This window comes from Cotesia glomerata, linkage group LG2 (genome assembly GCF_020080835.1).
Source record: "Cotesia glomerata isolate CgM1 linkage group LG2, MPM_Cglom_v2.3, whole genome shotgun sequence".
NCBI lineage: Eukaryota > Metazoa > Arthropoda > Insecta > Hymenoptera > Braconidae > Cotesia > Cotesia glomerata.
Genome location: NC_058159.1, coordinates 15104304 through 15123050, shown reverse-complemented (window position 1 = coordinate 15123050; position 18747 = coordinate 15104304). Strand labels below are relative to the sequence as shown.

The 18747-nt window shown below is 33.7% G+C and overlaps 2 protein-coding genes across 2 annotated transcripts; both read left to right on the top strand.

Moving 5' to 3' along the window:
• Positions 1-2715: 2715 nt before the first annotated feature.
• On the top strand, positions 2716-11705 carry LOC123258788. The gene is made up of 2 exons (XM_044719001.1): positions 2716-2930; positions 10805-11705. The coding sequence occupies exon 2, from the start codon at positions 10811-10813 to the stop codon at positions 11690-11692; it is 882 nt and encodes a 293-aa protein (XP_044574936.1). The 5' UTR covers positions 2716-2930; positions 10805-10810; the 3' UTR covers positions 11693-11705.
• Positions 8272-10257, top strand: LOC123258955 (uncharacterized protein DDB_G0287625-like). The gene is made up of 3 exons (XM_044719213.1): positions 8272-8452; positions 8597-9462; positions 9829-10257. The coding sequence occupies exons 1-3, from the start codon at positions 8272-8274 to the stop codon at positions 10255-10257; spliced, it is 1476 nt and encodes a 491-aa protein (XP_044575148.1).
• Positions 11706-18747: the final 7042 nt, after the last annotated feature.

Genomic DNA, 18747 nt, shown 5'->3' with positions numbered 1-18747 from the left:
AATCTATCGGTCTGAATCGGTTCAAATTCTCAGGAAATCTAAGTTCAGGGGAACTCTTTAGAACGCCGTTTAGTTCGTTCCGATCGGTTCAGTCGTTCAAAAGTTATAAGCGAGTCACATAGTCACACACACACACACACACACACACACACACACACACACACACACACACACACACACACACACACACACACACACACTCGGGGCAGAAGAGATACTGCTACCGGGCGCGTCTCCCCGAGCGGATGGGAGAACGCTCGCTGTCCTTGGATGACACTTAATCTCTTAGTTGATGAGGTACAGCGGGTAGGAGCCAAGCAAAATAACCAAACAAAATACGCTCCCGTGGACAAAACTCCCCTTTAATGGGTTGACTCCCCTACAAAAAAAAAAAAAAACACACACACACACACACACACACACACACACACACACACACACACACACACATACATACATACATACAGACATAGTGACAACATCGCGGGGGTGGTCAGGGAAGCTTCCTGTGACCTTCAAACGTCGAGATCTGATGAAAACTCGATTTTTGCAAAACGGGGTAAAAACAATAACTTCCCGATTTTTGAAAATCTGAGATTTTTAGCGGGAAGTTAAAAAGGAAAAATTTTAATTTATTATATAGAAGCGATTTATTTCAACTTAAAATCAAGGAAAATATAAATTACATTACGAAAATACATTTTTTTAGGCTTTATTTATATAAATTGACTTTTATTGCAATTAGGATATTTTTCTCGATGTTCTTTGACAACTTGCAACAAATATTGAAATTGCTCTTCATTCTTAGTCAAACATTGGTTGTATTCGGTTATTAATGCCACTCCTCGCTCTGCAACGTCATTTACAACTTTTAATTGTTTAAAATAATTTTGATTTTCTCGATAACTGTCATCAGAAGACCACAATTCAATGTCAAGATCTAGAAAATCGTATGGTAATTCAAATATTTTAAACAGATTCAAAGATTTTTGAGAAACAAAGTCACTTAAGTCTTTCTGCATTATCAAGTTTAGGTTGTTTTGATCAATTATAAATTTTTTAGCTTTAGGATTCATAGCTTCACGAGTTTTTACAGCTTTGACAATTTTTTTTTTCATTTCAAGTGGAACGGTTTCATCGAACAATGATAAAATGGCAAGTTCATCATTTAAATACCACAAATGAAGAGTCATTTTGTGGCAAGTCGCGGAAGATATTGAAGCATTTATTTCTTTGTACTCAATAAGTTTTTTTAAGAATTCTAAATCATGGTTAGCAGCTGCTCAGATTAACCGAAAAAATATATTTAATTAATAATTTTATGGGGAAGAAATTTAAAATAAAATTTTTAATAAACCAGTTAAAAATAGCAAGTCGTGATTTTAAAGGCAAATTAAATAAAAAAAAATCTATAATAAAAGTTGATTGGAAAATATTATATACTTGGAAACAAATTAAATACAAAGAAAATACTTTAATTTTATTAACATAAGCTAAAATTCTCGTAAAAATTTCAAAAAGTCATGAATTTAATAGATAAATTTGAAAAAGTTATTAAAAAATTATTGAAATCAGAAAGCATTGGGGTTCGGATACGAATATCTTTTAAATGGTTGGAGTAATCAATTAAACATATCAGACCTTTTTTGTAGAGCGTTAAATTTCCTACAAAAATATTGCATATTTATTTGACAATTATTATTTTCCAATGTGGTAGGAAATTAATAAAAAAAAATTTTTTTTTGATAAATTTGAACTTTGATCTCGGATATCTTTGAAATGGTCAATGTAATCGCTTATACATATCAGATCTTTTTTGTAGATCATTCAATTTCCTACAAAAATATGTATAAAGATGTAATTAAAAAATTGATTGATAATGAGATATGATTTTTTTTATAAAAGATTAACGAAAAATGTAAAACTGTGATGAGGATAATCTTCCTATCAATATTAAGAGCTCAAATTTGGTGAGAATTTTCTAGAGGTGCCTGAGAACCAACTTTTCAATTTCGAAAGTTAAAAAAAAAATATTCGATTTTTTTGAATCACCCTACTCTTCATAATTTATACTCGTCGTGAGACGATTAATTCCGGTTACGAAATACCATTACGTACTTCACGGCAGTTGTCAAATCATATTAATTCCAAGTGTACTTTAAATAGTTAAATAAATTAATTTGTTAATTAAATTCACCGAAGTTAGTTATTTCGGAGTTAATTCGAGAACCTCTACTTACGACTCTGGAGGTCGTAACATCTTTATCTCCAGCTTTAGTTGTTCTACTGGTTACCTACAAACCCGTGAGGAAACCGGGACGTAACAACTAATAATATAAATAAATTGGTGGCAGCGAACGGATACGAACACGCTCCGAAGAGACTGGTGAAAATTTTTTTTTCCTTTGCGGAAAAATCACCTCAACATCATCCAGAGATCTCCATCGAAAACCTCATCAAAATCAGAACATTTTTTTTTCTCAAACGAGTGAGTAATCTACAAAAAAAATGAAATTAAATGCTTATAAAACGACTCTAAAATTAACAAATTTTTTTAAATACACTTAATTCAAAAATTAAGTAAACAGTGATTTTATTCCAAAAACGAAAATTTTTTTTTGGGATTAAAAAGAAGAGCAGTTCAAAATTAAAAATTGAAAATTTTTTAAAGAAAAAAATTAAAACAAAGTTTTCAATAAATTACAAATTTTTTTTTATTGCAAACACATAAAAACGATAAAATAACATAAAAAGTGCAACAAAATACATCGAACATAAATAAAACATCAAGAAGAAGCCATCAACATCGCAGTGCAGCCCAGACCTAGGACAACATCGACAACAGCCAACGCCCAAGGACACAGAAGATAAGCCAACAACCACCAGCCCGACCATAGACGAGAACTTCAATAGATAATTACTTCTAAGTAGTAAGTCATTTATTTTCCTGAATATTTGTTTTTCGTCAAATCAAAAGTATTATTGGTATTTTAAAATTTTTTTTTCGTCTCTCAATTATCGTTCAAATTTTTTTTCTCTTTCTCGCATAAAATTTTTTTTTATTAAATTTTCAAAATGACTAACGATACCGAAGCTATGGAAACAACTATAGCAGAAACTACGGGTAAAATACTGGCCCTTGAACAACAAATTCATGAATTATTAACAGAAAGAGAAGAAATGAAAAATAATTTTGAAAGAAATTGTCAACAATTAATCAATGATAGTTTAAAAACTTTTCAAGATAATTTAAACATACAAAATACAAATCAACAAAGATCTAATCCTCAAATTTTTCAAAATAACGGTACCCCAAATTTAAATAAATTCGATTATTTCCTTAAAACTATTCCCGAATTTGACGGATCAACAATTCCAGTAGAATCATTCACAAAAGTATGTACAGACGCGAAAGCTTATATTCGCGAAGTAGATGAAAAAGTATTAGTTAGATTATTAATTTCAAAATGTAAAAGCAGACCTTTAGTTAGACTACTAAATGCAGAAATAAATACAGTAGATCAATTAATTACATTCCTAAATTTAAATTATCGACGTAGCAAACAAGTTTCTGTTTCGCTAAACGAATTTAAACAATTTAAACAAAAACCTAACGAACGCGTTATGGATTTTCATTTTAGAGTAGATGAACATTTAAGAAAAACATTAGCAGAAATAGACGATTCAGCAGGCATAAATAAAAATGAAAAGAAAATATTAGCCTCAGAAATGGCAATTCAAACCTTTTCAGCCGGATTATTCCCACAGATAGCAATATACCTGCGTCAAGCAGAGTACGTAGACCTTCAGACCGCTGCTAAAGCAGCATCAGATACAGAAAAGACATTAGAATCAATGAGTAACATAAATAACATGTTTAAAACTATTAACAATACAGACTGTCACGCCATACAAAATAATCAAACTACAGATCAAACAAACAATTCACAAAATAATAAACAAAACACCCAAACAAATTCAGACGGGACAAATAAATATTGCGATTTTTGTAAGAGAAATAATCATAATAGGGAAGATTGTAGATACTTAAAGAACGAAAATTCTAAAAATAATAGTAACAATCATAATAATTACAACAGAAATAACAATAATAATAACTACAATAGAAATAATAATAAAACAATTCTAATTCCAACGGTAATTACCATAAAAATAAAAATAATAATAATAATAATAATAGTAGCCAAACGCAATGTAATTACTGTAAAAATTTCGGGCACGTAGAGAAAGCATGTCGTAAGAGAAGTTTTGACCTAGGTAAACAAGCTGGACTTCAAGCGGCACAAGCAAACCAGGGAAACGGACAAACGTTTTCCCCTCCAGGCACATCAGGGGGAAACGCGTTGCCCCAGCAGTGCCAGAACCAGAATTAAAAATAAGAAAACCTTCAAAAACATATTTCGTAGGCGCAATGTCATCGGATTACAAGCCTACATCCATAATGATCAAATCAAAAGATATAATTTCAAGTTACGCAAAAATTTTATTAGATACAGGGTGTAATTTAAACTTAATCAAATATAGCGAAGTCAAAAATAAAAATTTAATCGATGATTCATTTTGTTACAATTTAAACGGAGTTTCAGAAGCAATTACACTCGGTAGAATACAAATTCAAATTTTTAATAAAAACACATATTTTCACGTAATCTCAGATGACTTCCCTTTAGATTACACAGGCCTACTCGGTATGGAATTTTTACGCGAACAAGGCGGCATAATCGATTTGGTTCAAAATGCAGTAACTTTCACAAAATTAAATAACTTAGAAATCTCATTAACAGAAGGACAGTATTTTGTCTTAAAACCTCGAACTAAAACAGCAATGTTTGCTCGAGTAGATAACAATCTTAATGAAGGATACGTGCCTCGTATAGATTTAGGTGACGGTATTTTTGCTGGAGAAGCAATAGTTAGTAATCGTAATGGTATAGCTCATTTGTATGCAATAAATACTCTTAGTAAAAGTGTCAAAGTAAAAGTGCCAATAATCTCCTTGTATCCTTTTGAAACAAGTGAAGAAGGTAGCATTTCCTTATCGCAAGATGAAACAGATCAACAAGATAATAAAAGTACCAGGGCCCGGGAAAATCGCGTTGATAATGTATTAAGTCTCTTGCGTTTAGAACATTTGAATGACGAAGAGCGTAAAGAAATAATTTCATTAATTGAAAAATATGCTGACCTCTTTAGCATTCCGGGAGAAAATTTGCAAGCAACATCAGTAGCTTCACATATCATACCTACTAAAGACGATATGCCGGTAAACACTAGACAATATAGGCATCCTCCTTCACATAGAGAGGAAATCGAAAGACAAATTACTGAACTTCTGTCAATGGATGTTATCGAACCATCTACCTCTCCATACAATTCACCTTTAATTATCATACCTAAGAAAAAAGACTCTCAAGGCAGAATAAAATACAGACTAGTAATTGACTATCGTAAATTAAATGAGAAAACTATTGGCGATGCATATCCATTGCCCCTAATTAATGATATACTTGATCAATTAGGCGGTGCAATTTATTTTTCAATTTTTGACTTAAAATCAGGTTTTTATCAGATAAAAGTAGATGAAAAAGATAAACATAAAACTGCATTTACAACTCCTCGTGGTCATTATCACTTTAACAGAATGCCATTTGGACTTAAAAATGCACCTGCGACATTTCAAAGATTCATGGATTTAGTATTACGCGGTTTACAAGGCGTAGATTTATTTGTTTATTTAGATGATATAGTTATTTATGCTCGTTCTCTTGAAGAGCACACTTCTAAATTCGAAAGATTAGCAGAACGTTTACGTAAAGCCAACTTAAGTTTTCAACCCGATAAATGCGAATTTCTAAGAAAAGAAGTCATTTACTTAGGTCATCTCATTTTTGCCGACGGTGTCAAACCTGACCCCGAGAAAATTAGAGCAATTAAAGAATACAAAAGACCCGTCAGTACCACACAAGTAAGAGAATTTCTCGGACTTGCTGGTTATTATCGACGTTTCATAAAATATTTTGCAAAAATAGCTAAACCATTATCGGACCTTACACGTAAAAACGCAAAATTTATCTGGACTCCTGAACACCAGGAAGTTTTCGAAACTTTACGCGATAAACTGTGTACAGCTCCGATACTGCAATATCCAGATTTTTCAAAGCCTTTTATTTTAACGACCGATGCATCTAACTACGCAGTTGGTGCAATTCTCTCTCAGGGTAAAATAGGTGAAGATAAAATAGTAGCAGCAGCCTCTCGTGTACTAAATAAACACGAGAAAAATTACTCTACAACAGAAAAAGAGATGGTTGCAGCTCTATTCGGTATGAAAACTTTTAGGCCTTATATTTACGGTAAAGAATTCACTCTCGTTACCGACCACAGACCACTAGTGTGGGTAAATTCAATGAATGACCCAACATCTCGTGTGATGAGATGGCAAGAACGTCTTAAAGAATTCGAATATACTGTATTATACAAAGCAGGTAGGAAAAATACAAATGCCGACGCCTTGTCTCGTAATCCAGTAACAGAAAAACGCGAAGCCTATCCAATAAAATTTAAATGGCGACCCACGGGCAAACCGGGAATCGCGAGACTCAGAACAACCGATACATCAAGTTCTGAGATCAAAATTACAAAAAAACCGAAAGTGGCTATCCACTCAGAAACAAACAATTCGGACAAAAATTCAAAAATAAATTCAAAAATAAATTCAAAAACTAAAAATAAATTTTCAAAAATCGTTACTAATTTAGTCGACGGGATTAGCAATACGAATTCAAAAATTTTACCGGAGGCTAGTACTCTGGCGGTGGGGTTATGCGACTCAGTCAAAAGGACCTCATTTACTGACAAAAAGAACCAGGAGGCTAATAAAATCGCGGTTTCACCTGATTAAAGCACTCAGGCGGCGGAGTTAAACGACTCGGTCGAAAGGCAAAAATCTGACAAAAAGATTCAGATAGCTAATAAGTTCGTGGTTTCACCTGATGAAAGCACTCAGGCGGCGAGATTAAACGACCCAGTCGAAAGGCAAAAATCTGACAAAAAGGATCAGATAGCTAATGCGTTCGTTCATAAAAATTCAAATAAAAATTCTTATCCTGAAACAGATATTCAGGCGGTAGAGCCGTGCGCCTCAGTCGAAATACCTTCGGAAATACGCGATGAAAATAGGAGTAGCTACCCTATTAATCAACGGTCATTTTCAAAGGGATCAAATAAAGTTAGGATTAGTGAAAACTCCGATCAAAACGAAAAACGGTTTATTTCATACCCTATCGATAAATCAAATATCAAAAACAAAAACATAGATTCAAATTTAATTATAACAGATACAGATAACAAAATGAATTCAGATAAAAATAAAAATTCATCAAACAATAATAATCAAAATGAAAAATCAAATAATGATTTAAAATCATCAAATACAGAAAATAAATTTAGCACAGTAGGTAATGTAAGTAAATTACCTGACTATTCGGATGAATCATCATCATCAGTATCGGGTAATGTAATTGACGCATTAACTCTAAGAAAAAAACTCATTAGAAATAATGAAGTTTTATTATCAGACGAAGAATCAGACATGACTGATTTCGACTTATCATACATAACTAAAGATTCAAATAAATCTTCAAATAAAAATAATTCACAAAAACAAAAACCGTTATCCAAAAATTCCCAAACACAAAAATCCAAAAATCCAAAAACACAAAAATCACAGAACCTACATTACCACCTACAGAAAACACAGACATACCAACGACATCTACACAATTTACTCCAAACGTACATGCAAAAATCAAAAATAATAAATTCAAAAATAGATTTATCCCTCTTCAATATAAGAGAACACAAAGGTACGCGGATTTTACACCTTCTCCAATATTTCGTACGCGTAAAAGAATTAATAAAAACATTAGTAAAACGACGTTTAGAATTATCGACACTTCAGATGACGAATCAAATACTGAAGAATCAGAAATCGTAGAGTCTAAAATATATTCAAGTCATTCAAATGATATAAGTTCAGAGTCTCCTATAGATACAATTCCAATTTTTCAAAGAACACCGAATAAATTAATTAAACATAAAATTGAAGATATAGGAAGAGCCATACCGTGGTCCTCAGACGCAGGTGGCGATCGCCCTCAACATATAACAGTTAAAGCTCTTATTAATAATAATAATGATAATAATATGTCTACAGAAGACATACAAGAAAATTCAAACACGACACAATCAATGGCAGTAGACCCATCTGTTGAACAATTACCTTCAACACTTACTACACAGACAGAAAATAAAATAACAGACAAACAAATAGACATTAACAAAGACGATAGAAAAGAGATAGTTCAAACAACAACAACTAATGACCCATCACCATTACGCAGGTCAACTAAACAACGAAAACTCAAAACATGTACGTGTGGATCAGACAATACAAGCACACATACACATACACATAAACATACACCAAAAATAATACAAACTCTTTCAAAGAAAATTCAAAATAAACAATTTAACAATAAAGTTGCAAGAAAACAAAAAAACATTAAATTACCAGATATAATGGTAACGCTAAAAGCACTCAAAAATAATAATAATAATAACGGTAATTCAAATGCAAATAAAATTCAGAAAACAAGAAGAAAATTATCAACAATAGCTGAAAATAATATCGCTAATAATAACATAAATTCCATAATCCCACTGAATTCCCAAAAAGATTCAAATTCACAAAAAACGAGCCAAACTCAAAATCAAATAAACTTCGATCGTATCGACGTACAAACAGATCCCAAAAATCCTAATTCACCCACTGCAGATACAGAAAATCCCGAAAAAGAAAATACAACGTTAAACGAAACTCAAAACAATTCAAATCAAACAGTAAACGCTTCTTACATAGATGAATCTGACGATGACAGACAAAATAATGATAGTAATAATCAAATAGATTCACAACAATTAGATTCAAATACAAAAAAGACTAATAATATAAATAAAGCAGTAGCATTGGGTAGTGAAATTAACAATGATCAACCCAATGACGGGGAAAATGATCAACATAGTGACGATAATAACGATCAACAGAGTGACGATAATAACGCTCAACCTACTAACAACAATAACGATCCACCCGATGACGATAACGACGACTCACCCGAAGATGATAATGATTCGGATGATAATTCAACGGATTCAGATTTTTCGAATATTTCAGACGATTTTAGTAACGAAAACATATTAGAAACAAAAGATAATTTAGAAATGCAGAAAAATAGTTATTTATGTTTTATAAATGCGGACAGTACAGTACATAGCGATATCGGTAAGAAACTTATAGAAATGGGATATTTAAATAAATTAAAGCCAAATAATACATATAAATTAGGCGATATAATTAAAATGGGTACCTCTAGGAAAAAGGTAATTGCTTTGGTAACACAAAGTAATAGTAAAGATAATCCGACAGAGATAGACTATCTAAAATCTTTCAAAAATTTAAAAACTTATCTATTAAACATTAATATTAAAACAATTAGCGTATCACAAGGTCGAAGTAACTTAAGTGAAACTGTATGGTCTAAAATAAAAAGTATTATCACAAAAATTTTTACAGGAACAGAAATTAAATTTAAAATTTGTAGAGATTTAATTATAATTCTTCCGGTAGAAGACAGATATAAAATCATGTTAGAAAATCACGAAACTCCAATGGCAGGTCATAAAGGAGTAACAAAGACATACAATAGAATTAGACAGAGATATTTTTGGGATAATATAAAAATCCAGGTAGAAGACTTCGTACGCAAATGCATAAGTTGTCAGAAAAAGAAATTAGTAAGAATAAAAACAAAACAGCCGATGGTAATTACAGATACCTCAGCGCAAATTTGGGATAAATTAGCATTAGATATTGTAGTTCTGAATAAAACGTCAGCAAATAGTTATTCTTATATTTTAACCATGCAGGACGATCTTTCAAAATTTTGCTTCGCAATACCATTAGTAACAATGACTGCTAAAGACATTGCAGAAGCCTTAGTAGAACATTTTATCTGTAAATTTGGATGTCCAAAAGTTATTTTAACTGATCAAGGTCAAGCTTTTATAGGAAAAGTTATGACTTGCTTAGCAAAAACATTTAAAATTAAACAAATAAAATCACCGCATTTAGACCACAAGCAAACGGTGGTTAAGAAAGAAGTCATCAAGTTCTAACAGATTACATCAAACATTATACAACTAAAAATGATTGGGACCGATGGTAACCACAAGCGACATTAGCATACAACACTAGTGTACACGAAGTTACAAAATTTACACCGTATAAATTAGTTTTTGGAAAAGAAGCTCGTTTACCGTCAGAATTCTCTTACCTAGACGACATACCTACGTACGCTGACTATGTCAAAAATCACGCAACAAGACTATTAGAAACTCAAAAAAAAGGTAGAGAAAATCTAGAAAAAGCGAAACAAAAATCAAAAATTAGATATGATAAAAATATACATCCGATAAATTTTAAAATAGGTCAAAACATTTATTTAGTCAAAAATCAAAAAACAGGTAAATTTGATGATAATTATTTAGGTCCATATAAAATAACCGAAATATTTCCTGATAAAAATGACATCGAAATAGAAATAAAACAAGGAAAAAGAAAGATAGTCCATTGTGACAGAGCAAAAATCGCACATTAATAAAGACGTGAAAAGAAGGCATTTAGTAAAGACAGAAAATTACCATAGATACATTTCTCTTACAGGTAAAAATGGACGCGGTCAAGATTTTGTCCATCTTATTGACGCTAACCACAACAACAAGTGCATTCATCGTATATGATTGCGGCGCGGCAGCGACAAACTTTACTACATTGTCATTAGTCAACATAAAAGAATGCGAAAAACCCATAACGACACCCAACATAACAAGAACTAATATTCAGCTCATACAGACAGTAGAGTATTCGCATACTAAAATAATTCAATATAAAATTGAAATTAAAAGATCAATTTATTATTGCGGTTCTTGGAGTCACATAGCGACAGTAGCAAATCCCCACATAGAATACATAGAAGAGATATCAAGACCTTACTGTCAGGATATACATAAAACCAGGACACATTTTATGTACGATACAGCAATTAGAGACATACAGCCTAACGGAACGACGACAAGATCGATACTCTTCGCAGGTAAAGCAGACAACTCCGGAAACTGTGAAGGAGAAAAATATTCGGATCCGTACGGAACGTATTCAGATGTAGTGGTACAAGGACAAATAAAAATAACAATTCGAGACTATTTAGCTCCAATAAACTTCAAAGAAAACAGTGTAATCCTAAAATCAGGAATAAGATGCTGGTATGGATCAGAAAAATGTTTAGATACAGAAGGCGGATACACATTCTGGGACATCATAAAGAAAGACGACTGCGAAACAGAACGATTCAAAGTAATTTATCAAGGTCAAGCGCAAAGAATTAGAGATAGTTCAGGAAATAAAACCGATGAATTTTTCGCAGTAACATCAAATCAAATAACATTTGCTCTAACAAAACAAGAGACACTCTCAGTATGTGGTCACAAATTTTTACGCACAGAAGAACCCAGATTATTCATAATAGAGAATGACGACAATGATTTTTTTTAAAAAAAATCAGAATTGACAATGTTACGTCAGAACGCAACTAAAATTAATTATTTTTATCCTAGCCGTTAGGCTAATAGATAAGGATCTGAAGCTTATGGGAATTGGTTAAATTAAATAACAAAAAAAGAAATAAAATTAGAATTCAAATTATTAGATGTATTCAAAAATTCTAATACATTACTTTTGGACTTACACTATATGTCGATGTCACCGCTTCTTGCCTGTTTCAATAAAAAGAATAAGAAAAAATATAAAAAATAAAAGGAAAGATAAATGCAACTGAATCTACTTTAACTTGACTCGTAACAACGTAAAATTTTACTAATTATAATAGACTGAGGAAAATATTGTGTTACGTTAAACTACTAAACTTGACCTCGTGTTGAGGGTGTAAAAACTAAAACTGGACTACTAGAAAACAAAAAAACTGAAACTGACAAGAATTTTAGGTGGTGACATTTTCCTAATTTCTATGTTTGGGGGAAACTCTAGGCCAATTACAGTAACACCAAGTAGTCACGAGTTTCCCTTTCTTCGAGAGGGCCCAACGTTTCGGGTAGCGCACTACTCCCTCCACGTTGTCTCAAAGGCCTGTTGTCTCCCTTCTCTTAAATTCTATGTTAACAATCGAAACGTAAATCATTGTTAAATTTTTACTTTGTTAACTAAGTTATTTATTTAACTAAATCTAAATTTACATTACTGTAGTTTATTTGTTTATTCGGGAGATTCTATTAAATTAATTAACCGAGTAATTAATTTATCGTAAGTTAAAATGTTTCGCGAATTATATTTAATTCGAAATAAACCTTATAACATTTATTTCCTTTTTCTAAACTTAAACTATTGTTATTTATTAATGTTATTTAACTATTAATATTTTAAGTATTTTGCTTTATTATTACATACGTTGGTGTTCCTTATTTAAATTATTATACTAAATTATCATTATTGAGGAATATTATTTCTTTCAATATTCAAATTTGTTACTTAGATTATCATTATTTAAAGATATTATTTTTTATATTATTCAAAAATTTGTTTACTTAAAATTATCATTATTTAAAGATATTATTTTTTATATTATTCAAAAATTTGTTACTTAAAATTATCATTATTTAAAGATATTATTTTTTATATTATTCAAAAATTTGTTACTTAAAATTATCATTATTTACCTTTTTTGTATTATTTAAAATACTGTTATCTTTATAATATTTTCTCTTTCTGTACATTTATTTTATTATCACAAAAATTTCTATTCGGATCTAGACAAGGTTAAAGTCCATTAGACTATTTGTTCAGGCTCAGGCTCTTGGTCGGCCCAACCAAACGCGGAAAATTCCCAAGATGTAACTAGATAAATAAGACTATTTCCTTGAATGTTCGGGTCATAAAATTATGGTTTACAACCCGACCCATATAAACCGATTACCTGGCGTAAAATAGAAAAATAAAAAATATTCTTTTTGGAAAAATTACTAATGGCAATGTCTAGAGAGGAAAGTTTTAAAACAATAAAATAAATGTATGTAAAAATATGAATTATTAGTGGATAATTTATATCCAATTAATTTAAAATGTCGAACGTTGAGTCCGACATAACACCCCATCGTTTGATGGAAGTACGATTGAAATGAGTACGACATCAGTTTGATGATCGTACTTTAATTATTTTCAAATTATTCTATCAATTAATTTATAAAAGTTCGGCCTCCATTCGTCGCTGCTGTCGCTGATAAATCCGTTGGAGTTGACGAAACTGGTTGGTCTTTTGGGTTAGGCGAAGCTGCTGGCAACTTAGGGTAGAGGTCAGGGTTCATTATCGGGGCTGTAGGTCCATTTCCTGGTTCAGGATCTTGTCGTTGAGCACTCGTTGGATCGTTTGGTTCGGCTAAATGGAGCAATAGGTGAGTTGCTGAGGCCCACAAGGCTGCAATTAATTTTACTGACCATCCATAAACTGAATGGAGAGTGTAACCGTGAATGACTGTATCCGCAATTGCCTTGAACATCTTTGCGATGACGTAGATTCCAATTACTCCGGCGCTGAAGGTTCCAAATTTCAGGAACTTCCCCCAGGTCTTATCCCAGGCGTTTTCTGCTAATTTTCCAGGGCCTCCTCGTCCAGTAGATTCATTACCGATGGTTGGTTGCTGTATACTCCGTTGGTGATCCTCTGCATAACGTTGGCAACTATAGCGTTTTGTTCCATAGTGAACATTATGCGGTTCTTCATGTCGTTCAACTCCTTTTCAGTGTACACCCCACTTGTGGCTAGATGGTGCGGATTCTTATAATTCCATGTTACCTTCGTACTAGGCTTTAAACTAATTGGAGCTACGGTCTCGACAGGACTAGGCAGGAGTTTATACCAAGTTTGTCCCACCAAGTAATATTGAAGGAGTAAAGGGTTGCAAGGAATTTCAGCTGCCTGTGTGGTAATGACATGAGTGCGAGGTGTGAGGAAAAGAGTTTGATTCCCTCTTCTGACTGGTAATCGGTTGTAACATTTTTCTGCTGCCCAAAGTTTTAGCTCCACTGGCACACACTTAACTAGATGAATGACCTCTCCCGCTAAGATCGCCATGTAACCTGGCCCTCCCATGTATCGGTAGGCGAACTCATCTGGCTGGGTCGCTGCTATCGCTAGGCTATTTCGTAATATCTCCCTCTCTATTCTACAACGGTGTAACAATACATCTCTATACAAATCACGGATCTGAGACCTAATGAACCTTTCTACGTATATAAATTTTGTATTCATGTAAAGGAAAATATCCATGTTATCTGAATGCATAGTTACGATATTCTCTTCATTTAACATATTTAAATCGGATTTTTGAACAATAAAAAGCTTAGGATGTTCGGTTCTAAGTATAGGTAGGCCGCATGAGGTCTCTTCCCCGGTTACAATTAATGAAAAACTCGTATCTCTTACATTTACTGAATATATAATGTCATTATTTGTTTTGAGCTTAGTTACGGCTCCCTTTGTACAGTACAGAATAGGTATTAGCCTTACAAAATTTTTTAGGTAGAGGGTTCCAGAAGGTATACCCTCCTTCAGGGTCAATACAAGATCCCGTTTCTAACTTGCAAGTGGATCCTGATGGCATATAAATTTTATTAGATTCAGACTTTACTCGGGCCCAAGAGGATTGAATTGTGATCGTTACGCTTCCTGTGACTACAACATTGTCCCAGGTACCGTAAGGATCGAATATTGAGCCTTTACAAGTTCCATCAAGACCCGCTTTTCCTGCAAGGGGTAATACTACAGTAGTAGTCGAATTTGGTGTTAAACCATCGATTATTGCGTTACCGAGGTGAAACGTGCCATGATCGTGCGCTATCTGACACGCTTCTCGCTGGATCGCATGGACATACCCATATAGGCATTATTAACTATGTATGTATGTTCCCAATATCCGCAATAATAAATTAATCGAGTCACTTCAATTTTACATTGAAGGATCTCGGTATGTTCAAAATCATTTAATTGTAATAAATGTATGTCTACTAGGGTTATGTCCACATGATCCGGTTCAATATCGCCAATCATCTATGTCCACTAACGATATGGTGGTCATGTTCGTTATTTTATTACTACAATCATTCCCTATAATTGCGTAGCTGTAATAAATAAAATTAAATAAGAAATACAAATACAGAAATAGCCATTGGTATATTAGTTCCCCATCCTGTAAAACAAATAGTATTAATAGGTGGAGATTAAGGTTTAAAATCAGCATCTGGCACCTTTCGTTTCCTGTCCCCTTTCGTTTTAGGTTTCATTTTCGTTTTGTTTCCGAAATTTTCGTTAATTTTAACCGATTTGGATGTACTGTTTTAATTTGATTGTTCATTTTGATTTGAATATTTCCGTTAGGTAAAACTTGTAAAATTTGGTAAGGTCCATCATAATGGTCACCAAATTTGTTTGGTTTAGGTCCCTTTAGTAAGAATACTAGGTCGTTTTCTTTAAAATTAACTACTTTTAAATGTCTGTCATACTGAATTTTTGACCTTTCCTTAGCATTTATTAGATTCTCTCGTGCAAGTTTTCGGATTTCGATTAGTCTCGTTACTAAATCTTTGATATAATTGTTATAAGTAGGTAAGCAATCTAAATCATGGAGGGGTTCTTCAGAAGGAACTCGCGCAACCTTTCCATAAACTAATTCAAAGGGAGTGAATCTGGTTCCTTCATGAACGGAAGTGTTATACGAAAAGGTGGCTACTTCCAACCATTCATCCCAGTCTTTTTCCTTGTTGACATATTGTTTTAAGAATTCCCCTAACACATGATGCGATCTTTCCAAAGAACCGTTAGATTGGGGTCGGAAAGCCGTGGTTTGGATCTTCTTAATTTTAAAACGTTTAGCGATTCGCTGCATAAAGGTACTGACGAAATTCCGTCCTTGATCTGTAAGTAGAGCTTTTGGGGCCCCATAAATACAGATGAAACGTTTAATAAAAACGTCAGCAACAGTTACAGCTAACATATTGTTAATAGGAATTGCTATACAGAATTTTGACAAGGAATCTTGTATCGTCAAAATATATTCATTACCTCCCTCTGAAACTGGCAATGGACCGACAATATCCATTGCGATCTTTTCGAAAACAGTTCCCGGTGTGTCGGTAATGAGCATAGGTTGACGAGTCTTGATTCGTACTAGTTTTTAATTGACATTCGAGGCATTGTTGAATGCGACGTTGAATGTCATCTTTTAGACTCCCTCCCAATAATACGTGTGCTTAATCCTATTATACGTTTTAGAAACTCCCTTGTGTCCCCCAAGAGGAGCTTTATGAGCTTCATAAAAAACTCTGTCACGCTCCTCAGGTGAAACGTAACGAACTTTCCCTAGACAGACGATAACCTTGATATTGATCTGACTACTAAAAACTTCGGTCAACATTTTTTGAACCTCTATCCAAGGCACATTAGCGATGTGTTCGGATGAGGCTATGGAGAAAGTATTCAAATTTTTATCTCGTAAGATGCCCTTTAATTTTACTAAGGTTTTCCCGATATTGCTTTGAATGCGCAGTGAAGATTCCCCACTGGCATTCAGTACAATTAACCCAAAGTAATTTTTCTTGTTAATTTTAGTCCAGAAAACTTGTCCTGTTTCTATTACCCCTACAAACGGTAATTTGTTTAATTTCTTTAAAGCTCTTGAACCGTTGTCACAAGGACAACCGTTCGAATCAAGGAAGTATACTAAATTATCTTGTCTATATTGAAATAATTCTTTTGACGTTACTATATTTGGTGTTTGTGTTGGTAAAGTAATATTGTTATTCTCAAATGCTACAGTGTTCCCTATTCGATTTGACTCAACATCGGATGGTTCGTCATCCTCCGTATCAGAGTCACTACTCTGGGAAGTTTCCGAGTCTGAACTTGATTCAGCTCGTTCGACTTCCACTGGATTTTCCAAATTAACAACCACTTTGCGTGGCCTTCCCCTACGTACCTTAGATAATCCGCATGTCTTTCCGGGGACTATCTCCGTACCTTTTGATCTGTCAGCAACCGGTGACAACCGAAGTTTAGGGGATTCTGGTTCGTTTGATTCTACTGTTTGAGTTGTGTTATTCTGTGTAATCTCTGACTCAGGCCTGCCAGCAACCGGTGACAGCTGAGGCTCTAGGAGTTGTGGCTCCTGAAAATTATCTGATTCTACAATGTTTTCTGAGAGTTCTCGAAATCATCTATTTCTTTTTGTAATCGGTCTTCTAAAATTTCACGTTCTTCTATCCTTCTTTGAGCGCGGGTTGTAACGTTAACTGTTTCTGTTGGATTTCGTGATAACGCGTCTGCATTTAAATTAATCTTTCCTGGCTTGTAAATTACGGTGTAATCGTATTCCGCTAAACGTAACCGCCATTTGAGAATCCTCGCGTTACCGTCCTTTGCGGTTCGAAACCAAACTAACGGTTTATGATCAGTTACCACAGTGAAAGCTTTACCGTATACATATGGTCTGAAATTTTTAACCGCTTGTACAATCGCTAAAGCTTCCTTTTCGTAAGTGTCATATCGTAGTTCAGCTCCTCGCAGGACCCTTGAATAATACGCGATTGGAAGATCTCGACCGATCTCTCCTTGAGATAACACGGCTCCCAAAGCAAAACCCGACGCATCCGTAGTTATAATGAATGGTTCTGTAAAATCGGGGTATTGAAGAACCGGAGCGGTACATAATGTTTCTTTTAAAATGTCAAAAGCTTGCTGAGTTTCCTCAGTCCATATAAAGTCTACTTCTTTCTGTAATAGCTCGGTTAATGGTTTAGAAATTTTTGCAAAGTTCTTAATGAATCGGCGGTAATATCCTGTTAAACCCAAAAATTCTCTGATGTTTTCTGCGTTTTGGCACCGGAAATTTCCTAACTGCTTCAAGCTTCGACGGATCAGGTTTTAAACCCTCTTTACTAATGATGTGACCTAGATAATTTAGTTCGGGTCTAAGGAAGTTACAGCTGTCGGGTTGTAATTTTAAATTGGCTTTTCTCAATCTCTCCATCAAATCTTCTATGTCTTCTTCGTGTTCCTCCAAATCTTTAGCAAAAACAATAATGTCGTCCAAATATACAAACATTGATATTCCTTGGAGTCCCGTTAACACCGAATCCATCAATCGTTGAAACGTTGCAGGAGCGTTTTCAATCCGAAGGGCATACGAGAATATTCCCAATGACCTTGCGGAGTGGAGAACGCTGTCTTACAACTGTCTCTCGGATCCATTTCGATCTGATGATAACCGGATGCCAAGTCGAAAACGGAGAAGTATTGCGAACCTCCCAATTGATCCAGAATCTCTACAATGCTCGGCAAAGGATAAGCGTCTGTAATTGTTCGTTCGTTCAAATTTCTGAAGTCGATTACTAACCTCCAACGTTTATTTCCTTGTGAGTCACATTTTTTGGGTACAATCCAGATGGGACTGTTATAGGCGACTCCGAAGGCTTAATAATGCCTGAGTGGAGTGCCTCGTTAATTTGATTTTCTACTTCTGCCTTTAAAGAATGAGGTAATCGGT